The sequence below is a fragment of the Vipera berus genome, assembly GCF_964194415.1.
Source record: "Vipera berus genome assembly, chromosome: 6".
Classification (NCBI taxonomy): Eukaryota; Metazoa; Chordata; class Lepidosauria; order Squamata; family Viperidae; genus Vipera; species Vipera berus.
Genome location: NC_138208.1, coordinates 44,898,679 through 44,920,044, shown reverse-complemented (window position 1 = coordinate 44,920,044; position 21,366 = coordinate 44,898,679). Strand labels below are relative to the sequence as shown.

General features: G+C 40.6%; 1 protein-coding gene across 1 annotated transcript; it reads right to left on the bottom strand.

The window, feature by feature from the left end:
• Positions 1 to 559: 559 nt before the first annotated feature.
• Positions 560 to 21,193, bottom strand: KCNMB4 (potassium calcium-activated channel subfamily M regulatory beta subunit 4). The gene is made up of 3 exons (XM_081330351.1): positions 20,152 to 21,193; positions 11,450 to 11,577; positions 560 to 1,016 (listed from the first exon to the last, which is right to left on the bottom strand). Exons 1-3 carry the CDS (start codon positions 20,503 to 20,505, stop codon positions 848 to 850), a joined length of 651 nt encoding a protein of 216 aa, XP_081186477.1. The 5' UTR covers positions 20,506 to 21,193; the 3' UTR covers positions 560 to 847.
• Positions 21,194 to 21,366: the final 173 nt, after the last annotated feature.

Below are 21,366 nucleotides of genomic sequence, written 5' to 3'. Positions count from 1 at the left end.
GAAAGACCAAAGTTAGAAGTAAAAGAGTAAAGGGATCAGACACCTTCATTAGAATAATAATGTACCGATGTTAACCACTCTTTCCATATATGGCTGGAAGCTTCTAGTTGCCAGCTGCTCATTTTCTGCTCTACCTATGCCATTTCTAGTAGTTGCAAAAATAAAAAATAGTTGTCCTAGAATTTTCTGTTAATTTTTGAGTAACATTCAGGAAAAGGCCTGATAAGAAATATGAATTCACAATAGACAAAGTGTTAATCATACAGAGAAATACATATGAAGGAAAATGTGGCTTCCCAAAAGTCAATTTTCAATTCCCAAAATAATTGTACTGTATACTGAGTTTTAAATAGTTAATTTTAAGAATACTCAGTAAAACTGATATTTTGTGGTATTTCGTCTTTGACCTTAAAGCAAATCATTCCCACAAAAGAAGGACACATGTTAATAAAAACAACCACTTTTTAATATTTGAGTAATACAGTCTATGAGAAAGGAAGTAATAAATATTCAAGACTAAATAATAGCATTAAGAAAGATAAATTTAATAAGATGAAGTCAACCACAATTTGGGTTTTTACACTTTGTCCTCCACTCCATCAGATACTTCGATTTCATTAAGTTTGAATGAAGGTTTGATACATCTTAGGATCATTTAGTGGAAGAGACACACTTGCTTTCATAATGGCAGAAACAACTAGTTAACATGTCAGAGCATGGTCACCTAGGCATCAGCAAGACCAGCAGTTGGCAGTACACTGGGAATGGGCATTGCTGGGAACACCAGAGAAGTGATAGTCAGTCACATTTGGCATTCTCTCATCCTTTCTTGAAGAGTGTCCTTCATTTAGGAATGTTTCCTCTTCTTCATAGTTTCTGCCTTGACAGCCAAGCTCTTTGCACAGATGGTCAAGACCACAATTAGGACTCCAACCAGGAATGTGACCACTGGCCAAAGGAAGCAGTGCAAAAGAACAGATTCATCATGTGTACGTTGTAGCAATACATCATCTGGTCTGTAATAGGAAAGACAGCAGAATTATTGGTGGAGAGTTAGAATCAAACATCCATGAACCATAAAATATATGTTGTTTCCAACATCATCAGAAACAATGTACTGTTGTGATTTCTCTAATTTTTTACAAAAATCAGATTTGAGGGGAAGAAACTAAATTAAATATAATTAATCTTGATATGTTGTTGTATATATTCAGGGCTTTTTTTCTCATAGAACACTCAGAACGGCATTCCAGCACCTTTTTTTTGAAAAAAAAAAGCTTTTGCACAAGCTGTGCTGCTATTGGCTTAAGCCTATTGCAGGCTTTGCTCTTTTATGACTCATGGACTTCAAATCCCAGAATTCCTGAATCAGCTATGCTATTGGCTTTCAAAAGCCAATCGGAATTGCTGCTGAGCTTGCCAAAAGACCCTGCCAGCAAATGTTGCACAGACAAGTTGCAGCGAAGGCAGGAACTTTGCACTCCTCCTTGCTCCCCAACTACACCATCTCAACTAGGTAAGTAAAATATTATTTGCAAATAGGATATCCAAGTATGACTCAAGGAAATTTTCCCTGCATGGAGGGAGTAGTGGTTTGTTTCACTTTGTTTTACTTTTCAAATTGCTGTAGGGAAGAAATGATGATTAGAAAAAGGCAGGAAGTTATTTTTATTCGGAAGAATTCATTTATCCCATGCTAGATCTTTGGAAGCTTAGTACCATCAGCACAGAATCTGAAACTTCATTCAAATTCAATTCCTGATAGGGGCATTTGAAAAAAAATGTTATTTATTAAATTTATATGCTGACTATCTCACCAGGATGACTCTAAAGTCAACTGTGAATCCATGCACGGTGGGGCTATTAAGCCCATTTTTTCCACTTTATCAAAAAGGAGACTATGATTTACTTTATCAAATCCCTTTAAATTAACTTCAGCCCTTACAATTGCTAGCAACCCTGACTCTCAATTATTATAATGAGAGGCTATTGTATTGTGAAAAAAAGGAAAACTGCCAGAGACTGCTGTCTGACTTTGGGCCAATCACTAAGAGAGTGTGAGTTTTAGCCCCGCCTTAGGCATAAAAGCTGGCTGGCTGATTTTCAGCCAATCACCAGGAGGCTGTGAGTTCTAGTCCTTCCGTAGACACAACAGTCAGCTGGGTGACTTTGGGCCAGTCCCTCTCTTTCAGTCCAACCCACCTCACAAGGTTGTTGTGGGAAAAATAGAAGGAGGAAGGAGTATTAGATATGTTGGCCATCTTGAGTTATTAATAAAACAGTAATAAAGGTGGGATAAACAATCTAAAGTAAAAACAGAAATTTTAAAAAATATGAGAAGTTTACCAGAAGTTTCTCAGATGCTACCAAATTTTCTGCACATCCCAACTTATCCTTTAATAAGTGTGTGAGCATCATTCCAAGCAAAGGACTTTAACCCATATCCCTTGGCCAATTTTATTTTTACCTTACGCATTAGATTTTCCACCTTGAAAATTGTTAGTGATTCTCCATTCCTCCAAACAAAAGGGTGCTCCAAAGTTTGGATACAAACTCTGAAAAAACAGTGCCCTTGATGATACAGGTAGTCCTCGACTTACAACAGTTCATTTAGTGACCATTCGAAGTTACAATAGCACTGAAAAAGAGACTTATGACCGTTTTTCACACTTATGACCATTGAAATAGCCCTAGGGTTACTTGATCAAAATTCAGATGCTTGGCAACTGACTCATATTTATGACGTTGCAGTGTCCTGGGTCATGTGATCATCTTTTGCGACCTTCTGACAAGCACAGTCAATGGGGAAGCCAGATTGATTTAACAACCGTGTTACTAACTTAACACCTGCAGTGATTCACTTAATAAATGTGGCAAGAAAGGTCGTAAAATGGGGCAAAACTCACTTAACAAATGTTTCACTTAGCAACAGAAATTTTGGGTTCAATTGTGGTCGTAAATGAAGGACTACTTGTAAATGAGTCCAAACAGCTGTATCTTTAGCTCTTCGTTTGTTAATTACAGGTCTATGTAAGCAGGATGTCTTAATTTTCCTAGAATCACTGTGCTGGAAAGCCTTCTCTGCAGCTATGAACTGTATAAAAATACCTTAAAATGTTTTTTTAAACTTCCTATAGGCTCTGATGGAAACTTTTTTTATATGTAAGCCTCTTAGCGACACATAGGATTTTTTTTTCAGTCTGCATCACAAACTGGGGAGAAAAGGGATAAATCTTCTGTGTACTTCCTGATAATGTTGACTGTACATTTCAGTTAAGAATCTCATCTCTTTCTCTCACTCACACACTCACCCATAATGTCTTCTATTTTGAAAATGCTATTATAGAAATGGCTAGTTTATAATGTTATAGAAAAGTAAAAAGTTGAGGTTCAATGTTAATGCTTCCTTCTACTCCTGCAACAGAGGAAGTCAGAAGTCAGTGCCTTTTTTCTCCCTCCTCCCCCTCACTTTTCCCTTTTTCTCTCACCCTTTGCTCGCAAAAGCCCCCCACTCACTTACACTTTGCTCACAAAAGCCTCCAGTCGCTCTCACTCACTCCTCCATCTCTTTCAAAGGCACCTTGTTCAGTCTCTCCCCCACTCACTCCGTCTCTTTCAAAAGCTCGCTCGCTCACTTACTGCCCTGTCGCTTCCAAACGCCATTTGCTCGTTCACACACTCACTTACTGCCCCGTTGCTTCTAAACGCTTCCAAATGCCATTTGTTCATTCACTCACTCACTGCCCCGTCGCTTCTAAATGCTTCCAAACACCACTTGCTCACTCACTTACTGTGTTTGGAAGCGACGGGGCAGTAAGTGAATGAGTGCCGAGGCCAGAGGCCATCAGCTGTTTGGCGCTGGAGATGCCGGGTGGCCCGATGCAGCGCTCCGTGGCTGGGGTGTCTTCAGCTGGTGTCAGGGACGGTGCTGGAGGCCGTCAGCTCTTCAGTGCCGTAGACCACTGCCACGAGGAAGATAGCTCTGGGTCGGGGTTCGGAGAAATTCCAGGTGGGGGCTCAGCATGGGCTGCGGCGTGGCAACTGCAGGGAGGGGAATCCCCACGGCGGATGTGGGGAGGAGAATGCCCGTGGCCTCTGGCTCCAAGCCACAGGAGCGGGGGTGCAAAGGACAGGTGGCGACGCCATAGCAAGAGGGGGTTCTTACAGACACCGGCATCGTTCCCAGTGACAGCACCTCTGAGTTCCGGCACCATTTTTTTTTTAGAAAAAAAGCCCTGGATATATTGATATGTTTTGGAGCCCTGGTGGTACAGTGGTTAGAACACAGTATTGCAGGCTGAGTCTACACACTGCCAGGAGTTCAATCCTGATAGGTTCAAGATTGACTCTACCTTCCACCTTCTGAGGTCAGTAAAATGAGGATCCAGATTGTTGGGGGCAATATGTTGACTCTATAAACCACTTAGAGAGTGCTGTAAAGCACTACGAAGTGGTTATAAGTCTAAGTGCTATTGCTATTGTATACAGTTCATGAAATAAAAATGCTCACTTGTTTTTTTTAATTTAGTTCCTTATCTTTTACACATACACAGATTAAAAGCAAACTATTTCAGAAATATCACTGCTACATATGCAGTAGCTTCCACTGCATTATACCAACTAGCACCCACTGAACACAGTGCAAATTGCAACATGTATGCACAGTTCCTAACAAAGTACAAAGGTAAATACAATATACTTCTTAAATACAATAAACATTTCTAAGCTGTTTAGAAACTGAATCCTAAAAAGGATGGATATTTCAGAAACGTGCTTCCAAATTAAGTACTTCTAGGGGGGGGAAGAAAATCATTTATAGTTGCCTTCATAGTCTACAAACCTGAAGATTATTGAAAAACCATGGGGAGATCTTAAACATGCAGTGAATGCAAGAAGACATAAGGATATTTCTGAGCTAGAAGAGCAGGAAGCAATTCCAAAAACAAGAATAGAAGGGCTCGTAACATTCTTATAATTTGTAAATCAATAAAAATCTTGACTGTCGGGCAAACAAAGTATGTACACGAAATGAAGCTGACGGAAGCTATGATTATGTGCTTGCAAACCTACTCCTGCTCCATCCTGTATCTTCCTTAACCCCACCAACTTGTTAGCCAGGCTATTTCTTCTGGAAATAGTACAAGCACTAGCAATAGTTATTTATTTTTAGCACTAGCAGTAGTTTTTATTAATATCTAACAAATCAATAGAGCATAGTTGAGCCATGGGATAAAGTAGGAGGGAGCTCTGCTGCTGTTCCTGTAAGCTCATTCCCTCTTCCACCCCACCAACCTGTTAGACAAATATTTCTGGACATGGGAATATCGATCTTCTGAAAGACTAGCATTCCCCAGACAAAAATTCCAGTAGCTCTGTATTCACTCAGAACATAGTTAATTAAACTTTCCATTTCAAGTATATGTCCAGGGACCCTCAACTCTGCCCTGCCATGTTACGAAGACAAATTGATGGTTGTTTTTCTTGTGGCAGATGGTGCTGGATACAAGATGAAAGAAAAAATAGTCAAGGAATCAACCAATCACTGCTTTGAAACATTTCCATGTTAAAGCTGTGAGGTCAGTATCACTTGCCAGCCTTGTTCCTGAGGCACATGAAGCTCAACTGACTGAGAGACCTATGCAATTTATGCTGATATAGCTTTCCTGGTTGACTTAAGGATGGAAGGAATGCATATTAATCTTGCTGCTTTCAGTTTATCTTTTATAATCTGCTCACTTCTTTAATCAACAATACATGTAGAGAGACACCCAAGTTAAAGAGGCTTTGTGATCTTTTCACCAGAGGCCCTCTGTCTGCATTTGGATTCAGCAGTTGGTTGCAACTCAAAAGAGAAAACAGCCAACTAAGATGACAAAATAAAGGTTGGCAGATGTTCTATTCTCTAAAAGTAGAACGTTCTACTCTCTAAAAGCCCTTATTATAAAGGGTTCCTTTGCTGCAACAAAGCAATTATCGTAAGATGGATGACTCTGAAGAGCAACATAGTGCTCTGCAGATGGTTATTATCTATTGCATTCTTTCATTTAGTAAACTCTAAACAAATATTTGGACACAGCATTTATCCTGACATAGAATAAAAGATATCAGTCAGCCATGGTACAGTTGCCAAGTCACAATGGAAAATAAACAGTAGAGTTAATTTGGCACAATGAGTGAAGGGATACATATCTGCCGAACTATATTGTTGCAGAGAATGAGATAGAGAGATACAATACAAGTCTATATGTATACAGAGGTAAATATATACTGTATGGCATGAGTATCAGTAAGGGTGAGAACACATTTCATTGTAAGTAAGTCTCTGTGATTGCAATGTATGGCAGTGAAAGCTGGACCATAAGAAAGGCTGAGCGCCAAAGAATTGAGGCCTTTGAACTATGGTGCTGGAGAAGACTCCTGCGAGTCCCTTGGACTGCAAGGCGATCAAACCGGTCAGTCCTAGAGGAGATCAACCCTGACTGCTCTTTAGAAGGCCAGATCCTGAAGCTAAAACTCAAATACTTTGGCCACCTAATGAGAAGGAAGGACTCACTGGAGAAGAGCCTAATGCTGGGAAAGATCGAGGGCAATAGAAGAAGGGGACGACAGAGAATGAGGTGGCTGGATGGAGTCACTGAAGCAGTAGGCGTGAGCCTAGATGGACTCCAGAAGATGGTAGAGGACAGGAAGGCCTGGAGGAACATTGTCCATAGGGTCGCGATGGGTTGGACACGACTTCGCAACTAACAACAAAAGTCTCTGTGAAGAGTTCTCCCTCCTCCTATGAAATCTGTGCCAAGAGGCCGTGCTACCTATGGTGAAGTCTCCAATCTTTTTGAACTATAGGGTTGCTGCTGAATTCTGCATCTGCTGTGAGTGTACTTATAGTCTGGTTGCCCATCCACAGAATAGTTGCAAAAATGGTCAGTCACAAAATGACTATTTCCTGACAATCTGATGAGGCTGTATTTGCCACCCACTAACTCCCCAAAGACAGTTTAACTTTCCAACTCAACTATGTCTAGCATATTTTCAATTATGAATTTTCTCCTGCTTCCCTTTTATAAGTTATTGTTTAGTAAAGGGAAACATGCCAGAGGCAAAAGGCTAAAATGTCATTGCCAGCAGAATTTAGTTCATGAGTTTAGTTCAAGGGGTTCAAGGCTGAACTAACCGGAAGCCTATGCAATCAATTCCAACATTGAGATCACAAAGTAATTAAGACCAAGGCAATAAGCCAGCTCTACAGCCAAGTATTTGTTGCAGATCATCTCTCAGCATTGCATTCTTGTTGGCTGTTGCTTTTGAAAAGGAATATTCCTGAAGGGGTTCAGGAGTTTTTTTGGAGAAACAGATAAATCAATATAAAAGCATCAAAGTGTACTGTATACTGAGAATTATTTCAGGAAAAAGCTAAATCCAAACAAGAAGAGCTGAAATAATGTTATTATTTGGCAGATCTTATGACCCAGGCACAATGGAGGTTTTGGTCATGTGAAAGGTTCTCCTGGATCTCTTTGTGAGTCTCAGTCTCAGGATAGGAGTAGGAAAGCAACAGTGGGCCTAGTTTGCATGTTGAGATTATGTTGTAGGCACTGTCACAAAAGAGCTAGCCAGTGGGAGGCCACCTATGTTAGTCTGTAGTGGCAAAAATCAAGACTCTGGTAATACCTTTTCTGACTAGCAAATGTTATTAAAAAGAATAAAGTTTCATAAAGTTCAGCTCTTCTGATTGATTGATTGATTAGGTGCCATCAAGTCAGCATTGATTCTTAACAACCAAATAGAGTTTTACTGTGGTGGTCTATTCCTAATCTGATATTTCAGGTTTTCCAACGTTGCATACTCACTGTAACTGAGTTCTTCCTCCTTGCTGCTAGCCATCCTCTTCTTCTCTTTCCTTCCATCTTTCCCAGCATTACAGCTTTCTCTAGGAAATCATGTTCAAAGCAGGATAATTTGAGCCTTGAGTGACAATTCTCGGTTGATTTGCTAGATGATCCATTTGTTTGATTTCTTGGCTGTCCTTGGTATTCTCAGGAGTCTTCTCCAATGCAATATTCTTCCTATCCTGCTTCTTCAAAGTCCAACTGTCACTTCCATAAGAAGTCACAGGGAGTACCATTACAGGTTGTCCTGGAGTTATGACCCAATTTGTTCAGCAACCATATGAAGTTGCAGCGGCAATGAATGAATGGTATTTATGCCTGGTCCTTGAAGTTACAGCTCTTGCAATGCCCCCATAGTCACATGATCAAAATTCAGGCACTTGGCAGCCTGCTCACACTTACAACTGCCAGGGCTCTTCAACTGCCCCCCACCCCATCCTTCTATTATCCTGCAGTGTGGCACTCCTCAGCAGCAGTGGCAGTGCTGGAGCTGAAGGAGAGGCCCAAAGCTTTCAGTAATTTCATCCAGCCACCATCAACCCCCAGGCTTCTACTTCAGCCCCAGTGCCACTGAGCAGTATCACCTCAAGCCTCATCTATGATAAGCATAGCACAAAACCCCAACCATCCCTTCTTACCCTTGCTGCCCTACATTCCACTCACCCTGCTGCCTTGCTGCCTATCAGCATTGCTGCCCCAAATGACTTTTGCTATCTTTCTCCTATTGCTGATGAGATGTACCCAGCCTAACCCTATGTAAGGCAGATGCTGGCCAGGTTAGGCCTTCTTCCCAAGGCTGCTCACACGATTCTTCGAACAGCACTGTCACAATGTTTCTGAGGCTTTCTAAAACGTCACCAAACGGCTGCACCAAATCCTGTTGGCCATTCTACAGTTTTTCAGACAGTGTTCAAAAAGCTTCTGAAACCAAATCAACAGATGATGATCCATTACCACCGCAAATTACTGAACCCACAATTAGACTCAGAATTTTAACTTCCTACTTCGCAGCATATGGTTCCTTTTAGGTGGCGCTGTAATTCTATTATCTGGATATCACAAGAGGGTCATTCTCTCATGTCTCTTCTGTCTCCGAATGGTCCCAAACCAATGTTTGAACAATGTAACACAAAAGAGTAAGCCACGTCAGGTCCTTTTAATACACAGTCGATTTTTTTTTTCAATTTTCAGAGCAACTGGAGGACCAGTTGACTCATGAAGTCAATTAATAGTTGCACTTCTGCAAATTGAAGCAGTCATAATGCGGCACCAATTCTAGAATCATCTAACTCTCGCTTGCTGCTTCTAATGCTGTAACTGAGTCTCTTTGGCTACCACATTTTCCAGATGCTATTACTGCAGCCACAGCCAAGCTCCTTACAATGATTTCTTTCCAAATATTCATTTGGCGTTCTCTGGACGTCTCCTTTGCATATTCTTCAGTCAAGCCCCTCTCACCTATCTGCTGTCAACAGTCTCTTGTGCATATGGTGCACCCTGCACTTATCAACCCTCTCTAGATTCTTCCTCTTCTTCATGGACACTTCCTCCACCATTCCCATCCCAGGTCATCACTTCAGGAGCAGCAGTGCAGATGGCAAACCCATTTACAGAAATGCAGACATTTTAAAGGAGGAAACTCAAACATTTCTCCTTTGTTCTGCATTTCCTCTTTCCAGACTTGCAGTTGACCATTTTATTCTGGGAAAGTCTAATTGGAGCACAGGAACTTTCTAAATAAATAAAGTGTTGGTTAGAAGTTGATGTTTTACCCAGCAGCAGGATGTTTCCTCCCTTTTTTAACATTACAAATCTTTACCTAAAGTTAAAACCAGGAAAGACAAAAGCTAACAAAATATTGAGAAGAATGAATTAGCCACATTTATGCCTGTAAAAAGGTTACTGTCTTTGTGTTATTCAAGATGAGCAGAAACACCTTCATCAATTCCTGGTGAGTTGCCGGATTTTTCCAAAATCTTCAAACGATGAAAGCAATGTTATGAGAAAACAGCATAGATGATGATAATGACGATCATGATTTATTAATTTTGTATTCTGCCTGATGTTTCCACGGTATGTTTATACTCTTAGTTGGAGTCAGAAGACCATGAATCTTAATCTAAATTTCATCCTAGGGATTTACTATTTATTCCAGATGAATGGTATACTTATTCCAAGGAGTGTATGCTGTAATCAGCTAAGATTATGGTTTGGACCCCCTCCTTAAGCCCTGTGGCTAGGACCTATAATTGCACAATAGTCAGCTGCAAAAAAAATGGTATAGGTAGTCCTCAATGTATGACCACAACTGAGCCCAAAATTTCTATTGCTAAGTAAAATATTTGTTAAGTTACGTTTTGCACCATTTTATGACGTTTCTTGCCACGGTTCCAAAGTGAATCACTGCAATTGTTAAATTAGTAACACGGTTAGGTGAATTTGGCTTCCTCATTGACTTTGCTTATCAGAAAATTGCAAACGATGGTCACATGACCCCGGCACACTGCAACCGACATGAATATGATTCAGATGCCAAGCATCTGAATTTTGATTATGTGACTATGGGGATGCTGCAACTGTCATAAGTGTGAAAAATGGTCATAAGTCACTTTTTTCAGAGCTGTTGTAACTTCGAACAGTCACTAAACGAACTGTTGTAAGTTGAAGACTACCTGTATAGGGTCTCCTGCTCGAGCAGGTGGTTGGACTAGAAAACCCCCAAGGTCCCTTCTAACTCTGTTATTCTGTTCTGTTCTGTTTGTCATCTTTGTTTTACATTAGCAACATTCTGCTCTTCATTATAACTTCCTGGCCAATAAGGAATATAAGAACTTTCCTGTTTTCATTATTGTTGCTACTAGTAGAAGTATTTTAATAAGTCTGGAAGACAAATGGTTATTTGTTTGTTTTTACTACAAAGTTCTGTTCTCAAAGGTCAGGAGCCAATCAAATTTTATACGGGGGGGGGGGAGAATGTCCTACACTCAGGATAGCAACCAGGAATAAACCTTCATCTATGCAAAATTTATCAGTTTGACTTCCAAGGAGACAAGGTTGTATTTAGACCTGATCCCTGATTTAGCTCAACTCTATCTTCAAATTTTGTGCACAACAAGCAAAGGTACCAAAAAGACAGTGAGAGTGGAGATAATATATACAAATGAACTCATAGGTAAAGGTAAAGGTTCCCCCGCACATGCGTGCTAGTCGTTTCCAACTCTAGGGGCCGGTGCTCATCTCCGTTTCAAAGCCGAAGAGCCAGCGCTTGTCCGATGACGTCTCCGTGGTCATGTGGCCGGCATGACTAGACGCCAAAGGCGCACGGAACGCTGTTACCTTCCCACTGGAGTGGTCCCTATTTTTCTATTTGCATTTTTACGTGCTTTCGAACTGCTAGGTTGGCAGAAGCTGGGACGAGTAACAGGCGCTCACTCTGTTACACGGCACTCGGGATTTGACCCGCCAAACTGCCGACCTTCTGATCGACAAGCTCAGCGTCCTAACCCACTGAGCCACCGCGTCCCTTAAAAATGAACTCATAGATGTGCGATAATACTTACCTGAGGTGCTGATTAAAGTAGCAAGTGAAAGGCTGAGAACCTACTTCATCTTCCCAATAAACCTGCCAGTGCATTACAATATCAGAGTTCTTCTCATTTTCCCGTTCACAGGGGGGGATGTATGAACACTGTGGAAATAAAAGGTCATTAAATGGTATCTTTTTAGTATGCAGCATTTTAACTTGGCTCTTCCTTAACAGTTTTCATAATTAAATTTAAACCATATGGCTCAGAAATTCAGCAAAAGACAAGTGAGAGATTTAAATGAATACTGGTGTTGTGAATATTACTACTCGAGAATGGTCACTGAATACTGAAATTCTCCTATTGAAAGGAACTGAATTTTCTCCATCTCTCCCTGTGCACATCTCCAGCCTCCAGTTACATAAAAAAGGGTGTGACACAATAGAATAAATCTGTAAAGAACATAAGAAGAGCTCCACTAGTGAAACTAAAGCCTTTCTAGGCACAAACAGAATTTTTATGAGAAACTCATAAAAATAAGGACAAAAGCTTAGTAGTTACTTCCCGTACTATGTTGTGTCTTGAGTGTATGCAATACATGTAGTCTTCAACTTACGACCACAACTGAACCCAAAATTTATGTTGCTAAGTGAGAAATTTGTTAAGTGAGTTTTGTCCTATTTTATGGCTTTTCTTGCCACAGTTGTTAAGTGAATCACTGCAGTTAATTAGTAACATGGTTGTTAAATGAATCTGTTTCCCCATTGACTTTGCTTGTCAGAAGGTCACAAAAGGTGACCCCCAGACATTGCAACCGTCATAAATGTGAGTCAGTTGCCAAGCACCTGAATGTAAATCACATGGCCATGGGGATGCTGCAATGGTCATAAGTGTGAAAAATGGTCATAAATCACTTTTTTCACTGCTGCTGTAACTTCAAACAGTCACTAAGCAAACTGTTGTAAGTTGAGGGCTACCTGTACATTTGATGAATAGGCTTTGCTAGCATTTCCCTACATGGCTGATATAAAATAATATTGTATTCACTAGGGAAGCTTCCCATTCAGTCCAGAATCTGCCTCAGGTAGGCAATCCCAGAGACAGGCTTTCTTTCCCCTCCAACAATTCATTCTCCAGATACACAAATCTTCCCAAACAGGAACATCATTGTTTCTCAGTGAGTCATGCCTGACAATATGTAAATCAGCCTTCCTATTGGTTAGGAAGAACAAATGTTTCAAGAAAAAGAGTGCTGGAGAACTCTTTTGCTTCAAAGGCAAAGATTTCCAGTAGAGGACTTGTAATCAGAATTGTTGGTTTGTTTTTGTTTTAAACAGATTTATTATCTCTGGCATCTTGATGACTCTGGTAACCGTCTCTAGTTACTTTTTTTGTCGAAATGCAGTTCAAACTCCAGTTTTGGGTTAAATTCTACTTCAAGCTTTGAGCTAAAAATTTTCCTGTGGATCTGTGACCAGTCTTCTTGCTTCTTTTTATTGGAGACTGATGTGATTTTATGCTGCTCGGCGCCTTATTTACTTGCTTGTGAAGGTTTTGATAGTTTGACTACCTAAGATTATAAGATGTTTTCTATTGTTCTTATTTTTATTTTAATACATTTTTTTTATTTTACCATGTGCTTTTCTGCCTCCATCCACAAAAAGGAAGGGGAAACAGTTTTCTGTGGTCACCTGGCTCAGAGGTACAAAGAAGCTACAGATTTCAATTTCCTTTTTCATTATTATTAACACAATCATTACTATCATTATTATTCCTGGTCTATTAACTAGTATGTGTTCAGGGATCCCTATTTGTCCTGTATTTTAGGATTAAGAAGAGATTAGAAGATAAAGCCATCCCCTAAACATATAGGTGGTTGCTACAGTAATTATCAAGAAGCTGCACTTAAAGGAGGAAAGTAATCCTGGTAATGTGAAACATAGTGGATTTCTGAGAGAGGAAGGTTGAGCCCCACAATCTTTCAACCTACAGGCTCAGTCTCTAGCTGTTAAAAAGGTAAAGGTAAAGGTTCCCCCGCACATGTGTGCTAGTTGTTTCCAACTCTAGGGGCCGGTGCTCATCTCTGTTTCAAAGCCGAAGAGCCAGCGCTTGTCCGAGGACATCTCCGTGGTCATGTGGCCGGCATGACTAGATGCCAAAGGCGCATGGAACGCTGTTACCTTCCCACCGTAGTGGTCCCTATTTTTCCACTTGCATTTTTACGTGCTTTCGAACTGCTAGGTTGGCAGAAGCTGGGACAACTAACAGGCGCTCACTCTGTTACGCGGCACTTGGGATTCGACCCGCCAAACTGCCGACCTTCTGATCAACAAGCTCAGCGTCCTAACCCACTGAGCCACTGCATCCCTTATCTCTAGCTGTTACAAATATATAAATATAAATGATGCCATTTTTATTTCTAATCAAAATTAGATCCAGATCCAGATCCAGAATGTGCATTAAATCTAACCGTTATCTTATGAAATATAATCAAGCAACACAGTGAAGTCTGGCATTATCATTCTGGCTATTTTCTGACTGAGACAAACAGGAAATTAGCAGCCCTGAGGGGCTAAGACTAGGAAACCAATCTGCTACCATTTTGGGATAGTCACCATCTCTCAGTGTGCCTAAGAAATAGAAAGTTGGGATGGCGATGCAAAAAACAAACCACACATGGCACAAACCTATAGATTTAATACTCAGCTTATCTGTTAGCTCACCATTAATTATAATTATCACAATAATTTCTCTAAGAACTTCACTGTCTCATCATTGAGAATTACTGATAAAGATGAGTAATCCAAATAAAAATAGAACGCAGAGGTTTTTCAGGAGCTCATCAGCAAAGAGCACTCCAGAATGTCTCTTCCTTTCTATTTTTCAGGTTGAGATTCTTACCACTCAGGAGATTGAACATTCTGGAAACAGCACACAAAGTCACAGATAGACAAGGCAGTGAAATACTACATAATTTCATAGCAGACAGCTGCCTGGAAGCTTCTTTCTCTGGTCCCCACACTTCCACTCCAACTCTCAATGGAATAAAAATACATTTTGTGCTCTTTTGGAGATAGCACCTGTGGCTGTTTAGCAAAACCAATGCCCAGTTGACTGTAACCACATGGACCAGGATTCAGTGCTGATAAACATTTGTAGTGCTTATACCATATTATATATTAAGCACTATACCAAAACATTCTCTACTTTGATGAATGTGTCTTCCCCTGTAAAACTGGAGGTTCTTCCCCCAACCCAGAAAGGTGAAATATTTTACAGTAAATGAAAACAATAAAAATGAAAATCAATGCAAAAGCAAAAGATGTTCAACCCTTTTTGAATTTTACCCTTGTACTTCCCAAGACTTCAAACCTGTGCATCTCAGGCATATTCATATGCGAAAGTCACAATGGTTATTTTAATTTCTCTTCAGAACTGAAGCTTCTTTAATCCTATTGATTTTTTTATTAAAAAAACCCTCTTTTAGGAAATGTATTCTATACTATGTAGCTTATTTTTTTAACAAGTAATATATATTGAGGACTTTGTACCAATGACAAGAGTCCAATGATGCAAAGCTCAGGAAATAAGACTATAATTCTGTGATGCTTGCAGGACTATATGACTAGAGTTATGATGTTGAATCAGACTATGATACTATAGAAACTGGAAGATATTTTTATTGCTCCAAGCAGTGTTTTGGAAAGATTTCAAAAAGCAGTTAATTTGGTGTTCTGTGTAGGTACACATTGTGCTACAGTATTAATTTAAGAGATGGTAGATAACTCCACTGAAGAATAAAGGGTGAGAATAATTTTAGTACATTTTTAAGTTGTCAGATAAAGATACCAATAACAATTCAAATCATTCATTTTTTAAAAAAAATCTATCCAGCTGAATAACATACTACAGTACTTCTCAACCTTGGCAACTTTACCATGTGTGGACTTCAACTCCCAGAATTTCACGTTGCTGGCTGGGAAATTCTGGGAATTGAAGTCCATACATCGTAAAGTTGCCAAGGTTGAGAAACACTGACCTACTAGATTAGTGGCCTTCCATTTTCCCTAATCCCGCACTATGTGAGCTGAACATATTTGGAGAAAATCAGATTAGAGAAAACATTACTGATGATTAATGGCATATTTAGAGAAATGGGTAGCTGATTCACATATGCATGTCTCTCACTTGACTTGCAAGTGTAAATGAATCTCACCTTGGGATTTGTTTTTACACAATGAAAAGTGAGCGAATTTTTAATGAATAAATGAACTATTATGCATCTAACTATGAAATAAAGTTCACATTACCGATACCACTAGCATTTCAAACACAGTACCTTTCAGTGGACAGTTATAGTGACCAACTGGAATGCATCCTTGTTTAGGAAGCAGAATGATCAAGGTTACAGTTATTATATCTGGTTTAGTAGCCCAAAGTTGTTTCTGATAGTCAACAAAGCTATAATTCTAATAACTTTCAATATAGGCTGACTATATGTGAAAAGTTCTATATGAAAGAATTCTGACAAAGCATCAAATCCTCCAGAACTTGGAACTATTTGCCCCTCCACAATTCAGTGTTACATGCTGTGATGTGAGGCTTATTCTAGCCCCTGAAACAAATTCTTATATGGACGTGACTAGATTGTCCCCAGAAATATACTGTACATCTGGGGGGGGGGGGAATTTGTTATTCCTTGCCATCATTAAAAGTTAACTAATAGTGTATGTACTTATTAACACATTCATGAAAAATAGTAACCTAACCACCTCAATAGAAACTTCCAATGTGAAACAAAAGCAATACTATAGCTTTGGGTTATATATTATTTTGAGTTTAGACTGCAATCCTAAGCTTTCATATGTGGAAATAACAGAAGGGAGTATACAGATAACAACATGATTACAAAATAATAATCAGAATATATATCTAGCAGTTATTTTTTCTAGGTTTTGTCTAATTAAATTAGACCTTTATTTGACCTTTATTTGACCTTTATTTAAACAAATATAGCCTCTATTCTATAGTTAGCCTCATCCAATTAATTAGCGCAGCACAAGCCAACAGGACGACTATTTCTGTGTAACACAGGAAAAGGTAACTATTTTCAGTTTAAGGGTTGCACCTGGCCTTTGGATGCCTTTGTTTTTGAGGTGAACTCAATAAGTAGAAACAAATGGAACAGAAAAGTGGACAAGGCAGTTTCAAAGAATCTTTTTAAAATCCTTTCCTCCAAATACAGGAAGGGAGGAACAGCTATGCACACTTTAAAATATAGATATAAGTTTTTAAAGAAGCCTTTCAATACCTCCAAGTCCTTGCCAAAAACTGGGTGAACACAATGGGAATTGCTTAGATTTGCACTAGAGAATTTTAGGGTCTCATATGGCTAGGAATTGCTCATCTCTTTTTTTAGCAGATATTGCTTTGTTCATGCATGTGAAAACTCTTACAGTTTATTTTCTATCAGTGCTGCCTTTTGAAACCTTTTATTCCTTGCCTTTTTTCTTAAAACTTCAAAATCAACTCATGCACCTCTTAAGCCACTATTTGGCGGCCAGAACTACTTGATAAATGTAATTCTAAGGAATGAGTTCCAAGAGGCACTTGTTAACTTTTCCATTCTTTTTGTTTGGGATCCTTTTTCATAATGCAAAAGGAAGCCTTGACCTTCAGTTCTCATCTCTCAAGCTTTAACTCATAATACAACATATTTTTGAGCCTTTCAGATTTTACATATTTAACTTGGCAACATAAAGAACTTCACCAGGCACAGGAAGAAAAAAGCGTTATCTCTAGCACAGAAATATCTAAAACACAAAATAATCTTTTCTTCCTCTGCTATAGATCAGAAAAGAACAACTTTGCTAGAAGAAATTTAAGATTATTATTTGTTAAATAATATCAAAGGTAAAAGTGTCCATGTGAATTGGATTTAAACTACCAGCACAACATAATTCTTAGACAAAAATATTTTGCTAAAAGTAGACTTTATGTAGAATTTTGTTATGTGGTCTTGAGATGATTCTGTTGTACCAGGCAGAAGAAGAAATTAAGTCCTTGAAAAAAGGGCAACCATGTAAGACATCAAAATAAAACTTATTTGAGCATCTTGAAGACTATCCACCATCTTTCCATCAGTATTTATACCTCTAATTTTTTTTCATTTTCACCTTATTAACAAACACTCCTAATTATCAATAATTTCCTATACATGATTCTGAAAACCACACATCCCTGTCTTACTCCCTATTTAGTATGGTACCATTCACTAAGCATTCTATTTATTATCACACATGTATTATTTAGTTATTTTATTAGTTATAATTGTAAGAATACCCAATTCAACAGTGTCTGTGGGACCTTTATAATATGCTACCATAATCATGCTCAGCAGGCATCCCTAGTTTTCATTCTCTAGTACTTTTCTCTACTTTCCATTCCTTTGATGTCCATTTTTTCCTAGACTTACTCTTGACACTTCAAAATAATACACTGTCCTCCATTCAAACCCTCTCATCATCACTATACTCTTCACTATTCCTCTTAATCTTACAACATAAACAATCAAATAAATTATACTCACAATTCATTCTTTTCTGCACTTTCCTGTCTTGTTCTTCTCATGTCACCTGCCAGAAAAAAGGTTTTCCCTGACTACAGACTGTTTGCCAAAATTAATTTGTTTCTTCTATTGATATCATTCCCTGAGGCACAACATGCATTTGTAACCAAGGTAAGAATTTAGACAACAATCTAGATGACACCAATTCATAATTTACAGCGTATAATTCAGCCCTTTCATTTATAACTAAAACTTTACCATTACTAGTCTATTCCAAAAAATTAAACCACCTTCATTCAGACCTATTATATCCTTCCCTTGATCTTAATTACAGGCAACATATCTGTCTTCCTTTCTTTCCTTGTATTCATACATTCATGCTTTTCCTCCTTTAAATTCCAAGTCACAGTCTTGAAGAGTCAATACTTTCACGTAATTCTTTTTAGTAAAATAGAGAAGGTGTAGACTTGGTCATGCCCATGCGACCTGCTTGATTCTCCACTAACAGTAAAATTAATAGCAATCAACTTGGGCCCATTTGGGTAGTATATCACAAAAAATAACCAGTTTTGCCCAAACATGTTCATTTTGTTCAGTTCAAAATTAGATAGCTTAATAAAGCATCTCTTGCAAGCCAAAATACTTTCTTCTACCAATAGGAGTGTATGGTGATTAATCATTTCTATCCACTTTTAGGAAAGTTCATGGGATTCCTGCCTCAAAATTATGCTAATGATTCTTGGCAGTGATGACAGAATGAGACCAAAAGCCCTCAGTTACAGGATACCTACCCTTGGACAAAGCCTATTATTTTCTCTTTACTTAATTTAGAGTAAATATATGTATAAGTAAATAAATTTGTATTTTTTATTGCAGCATTTTGTGAATGCCTGAGTTCTAGGCAAATCAACATATCCTATTTGGATGGGATAGTTTCTTCTCTTTTATGATCAATCACCCTGTGACTGATGGGACATCCTCTTTCTTGTAACAAGGAACACACTTTTCAGTTTCTCATTTCTAGATTGTTCCATGCATTATAGCCTGAGGAGAATGGCAGTTAGCAAGCAACAGATGCTCTTGGAGAATAGTTAATCTAAGAGATTTTCCCCACTTTCTCCTCACAGATATGCCCCAACAATTTGTTTTGGTAGCTTTGTTGTGTCTGCAAATCATATCTGAGGCAGGCAAGTCTCAGTTCTCATGATGACGTAGATTGAAGTAGCTTGTTGCTACTTAAGGACTTCTCCCCTTAAGTAGCAACAAGCCACAGTACATAGGATAGTGGATGGGGCTAGTGTAATGCCATTGTAGTCTGCTGCAGATTCTCTATCATTGTCCTCTGCATTCTGCTTTGAGAAATGAATGAGTCCAGATCTTTTAAACTGGCTTTCCTCTCTACAAGCCATGTCCAACCTAAATCCTTGTGTCAGATCCCAAGATCATGCCAGTGATGTCAGAAGGGGGACTGCACAGTGGATAAGAAGAGAAGCACAGATTTGTTTGGAGAGTAAAAAGAGCCTCTACTTCCCCTTTGCTTGCTGCCTCTCCTAACCGGAGGAGTGCTTATCCAAAGGCTGGAAGAAAGGTAAATGGCAAGGGAGGAAGGTTAAGTTCTGACACTTGGTGCCCAAATGAACTTTATTAACTTGAACTGATTTTCTGTGATGTCATAAGCAGTGACCTGGCCTATTAACACCATTCCAGCTGCATATAGTAACAGTTTGTCTTTATTCCTGGTTACAGTCAGTTATAATCCCAAAGTAACCCCTTTGAATCTGGGCTCTGCTCAGCCTTCACTACAGAGCTAAAAGTGGTTCATCACCTATTCTAGCGAGAGTTCCTAAATTCGAGGGTTCGGTGCCAGGAGTTGGCTCCTCTGAACTAAAGGACGCTCCACCTGAGTCCAACAGTCCAGCCCTCCTATACAGGGTCCATAGATACCATCCTGGCAGCTTCTGCACCCTCAGATACCTTGGCGGGCCGAGCTGTCTGCCTCCCAAATAGCGCCAGGTCTTTCATTCCGACCTTTGCCCAAGATCAGCTTTCCAGCAGAAATTTCGCCCGTTTTCTCTCCAGCCCTGCTTCCCTAACCCCGGTTCTGAGCTGCCCTAAAAATAAAGTGGCATCCCCTGACATTTGCCCGGAAACCGGCCGGTGCTTTTTTTACCTTTGGGTTGGTGAGGAGCTGATGCTCGTCCGGGTGCAGGAGCGCCCGGCCGTTGGATTCGGAGTTGTTGACGTAGATCTGGAGGCAGGGGTACAGGGAGGTGCCCTTGCAGTCGGCGCCACACGTGAACGTGCACTCGAAAACCTCGCTGATCCGTTGCACCGACAGCACGGTGCAGTTCGCCGCCTTGCCTTGCAAGTCCTGCAGGGCCGGGTTGAGCCAACAGAAACCCAAGATGAAAAGTGACAAGATAGCAGAAACGATGAGGAACAAGCCCAGCCGGATGGTTTTGTCTTCAGCTTCGGTGTATTCGTAAGACACTCGGATCTTGGCCATCGCCCCGCCTAAGCGCATGGAAAGCAGCCGAGCGGGGAGGGGGGGCGTGATTGGGGAGGGCGAGAGAGACTGAAAGCAAGAGCAGCAATGCTGGAGGTGGCTTTCCGCCCACCGGGAGACAGAGGAAAACCAGCAGAGGAAGGAAAGAGCTGGAGCGCCCGTGGAAGAAACTCCGGCCACTCGTCAGTGGCCGATCCCACCTGCAGGGCTCGCTCCGGCTGGAAGGCGGCCCGGGAAGCGATGCCAGCCAGCAGCTGGCGCGCAGATCCGCTTTGCGAGGCGGGCGGGCGGGAGGGTGGGGAGAGAAAAAGTCAAGGCAGGGTGCGAATCGCCAAGGAAACGGCCCCTGGCTGCACCTCCTTCCTAGCGAGGCAAGGGGGCTTTCCGGCTCTCGGCCTCCCTCTCCTCCCACCGAGTGATCGGAGCTGGCCGGGAGCCTGTCGACATCTGCCACGAGGTAAGCTTCTTAGCCGAGGCGCGGGGCTGAGCGGGCTCCGACCTTGATCTTCTGCTCCCTCCCACTGATCGCCTCGTGGGGCAAGCCATTGACGAAGCCGAGAGGGTGAGCCGAGGGATCCGCTGGCGGGGCGCGACTCTCCGGCCAAGGCTTCCGACGTCCGCCAAGAGAACAGCTTGGCTCAGGATTATCTGCCCCGGCGATTTAAGCTCCGGAAGAAGCACTTGATTGCTTGTTTGGGTCAGGAGCCGCGAAAGGGAGGGTCCCGCAACCCCGAATGGGGCAGGGCCGCCGCCACGTGAGAGCTGGAAAAGCGGGGCTGCACGTGCCCGCCGGCAGCGCGGCTGTTTTGGAGTGAAGGAAGCGGGGCGGGCTAAGCCTCTGAGAGACGCGCGTTATATATATATATATATATATATTTT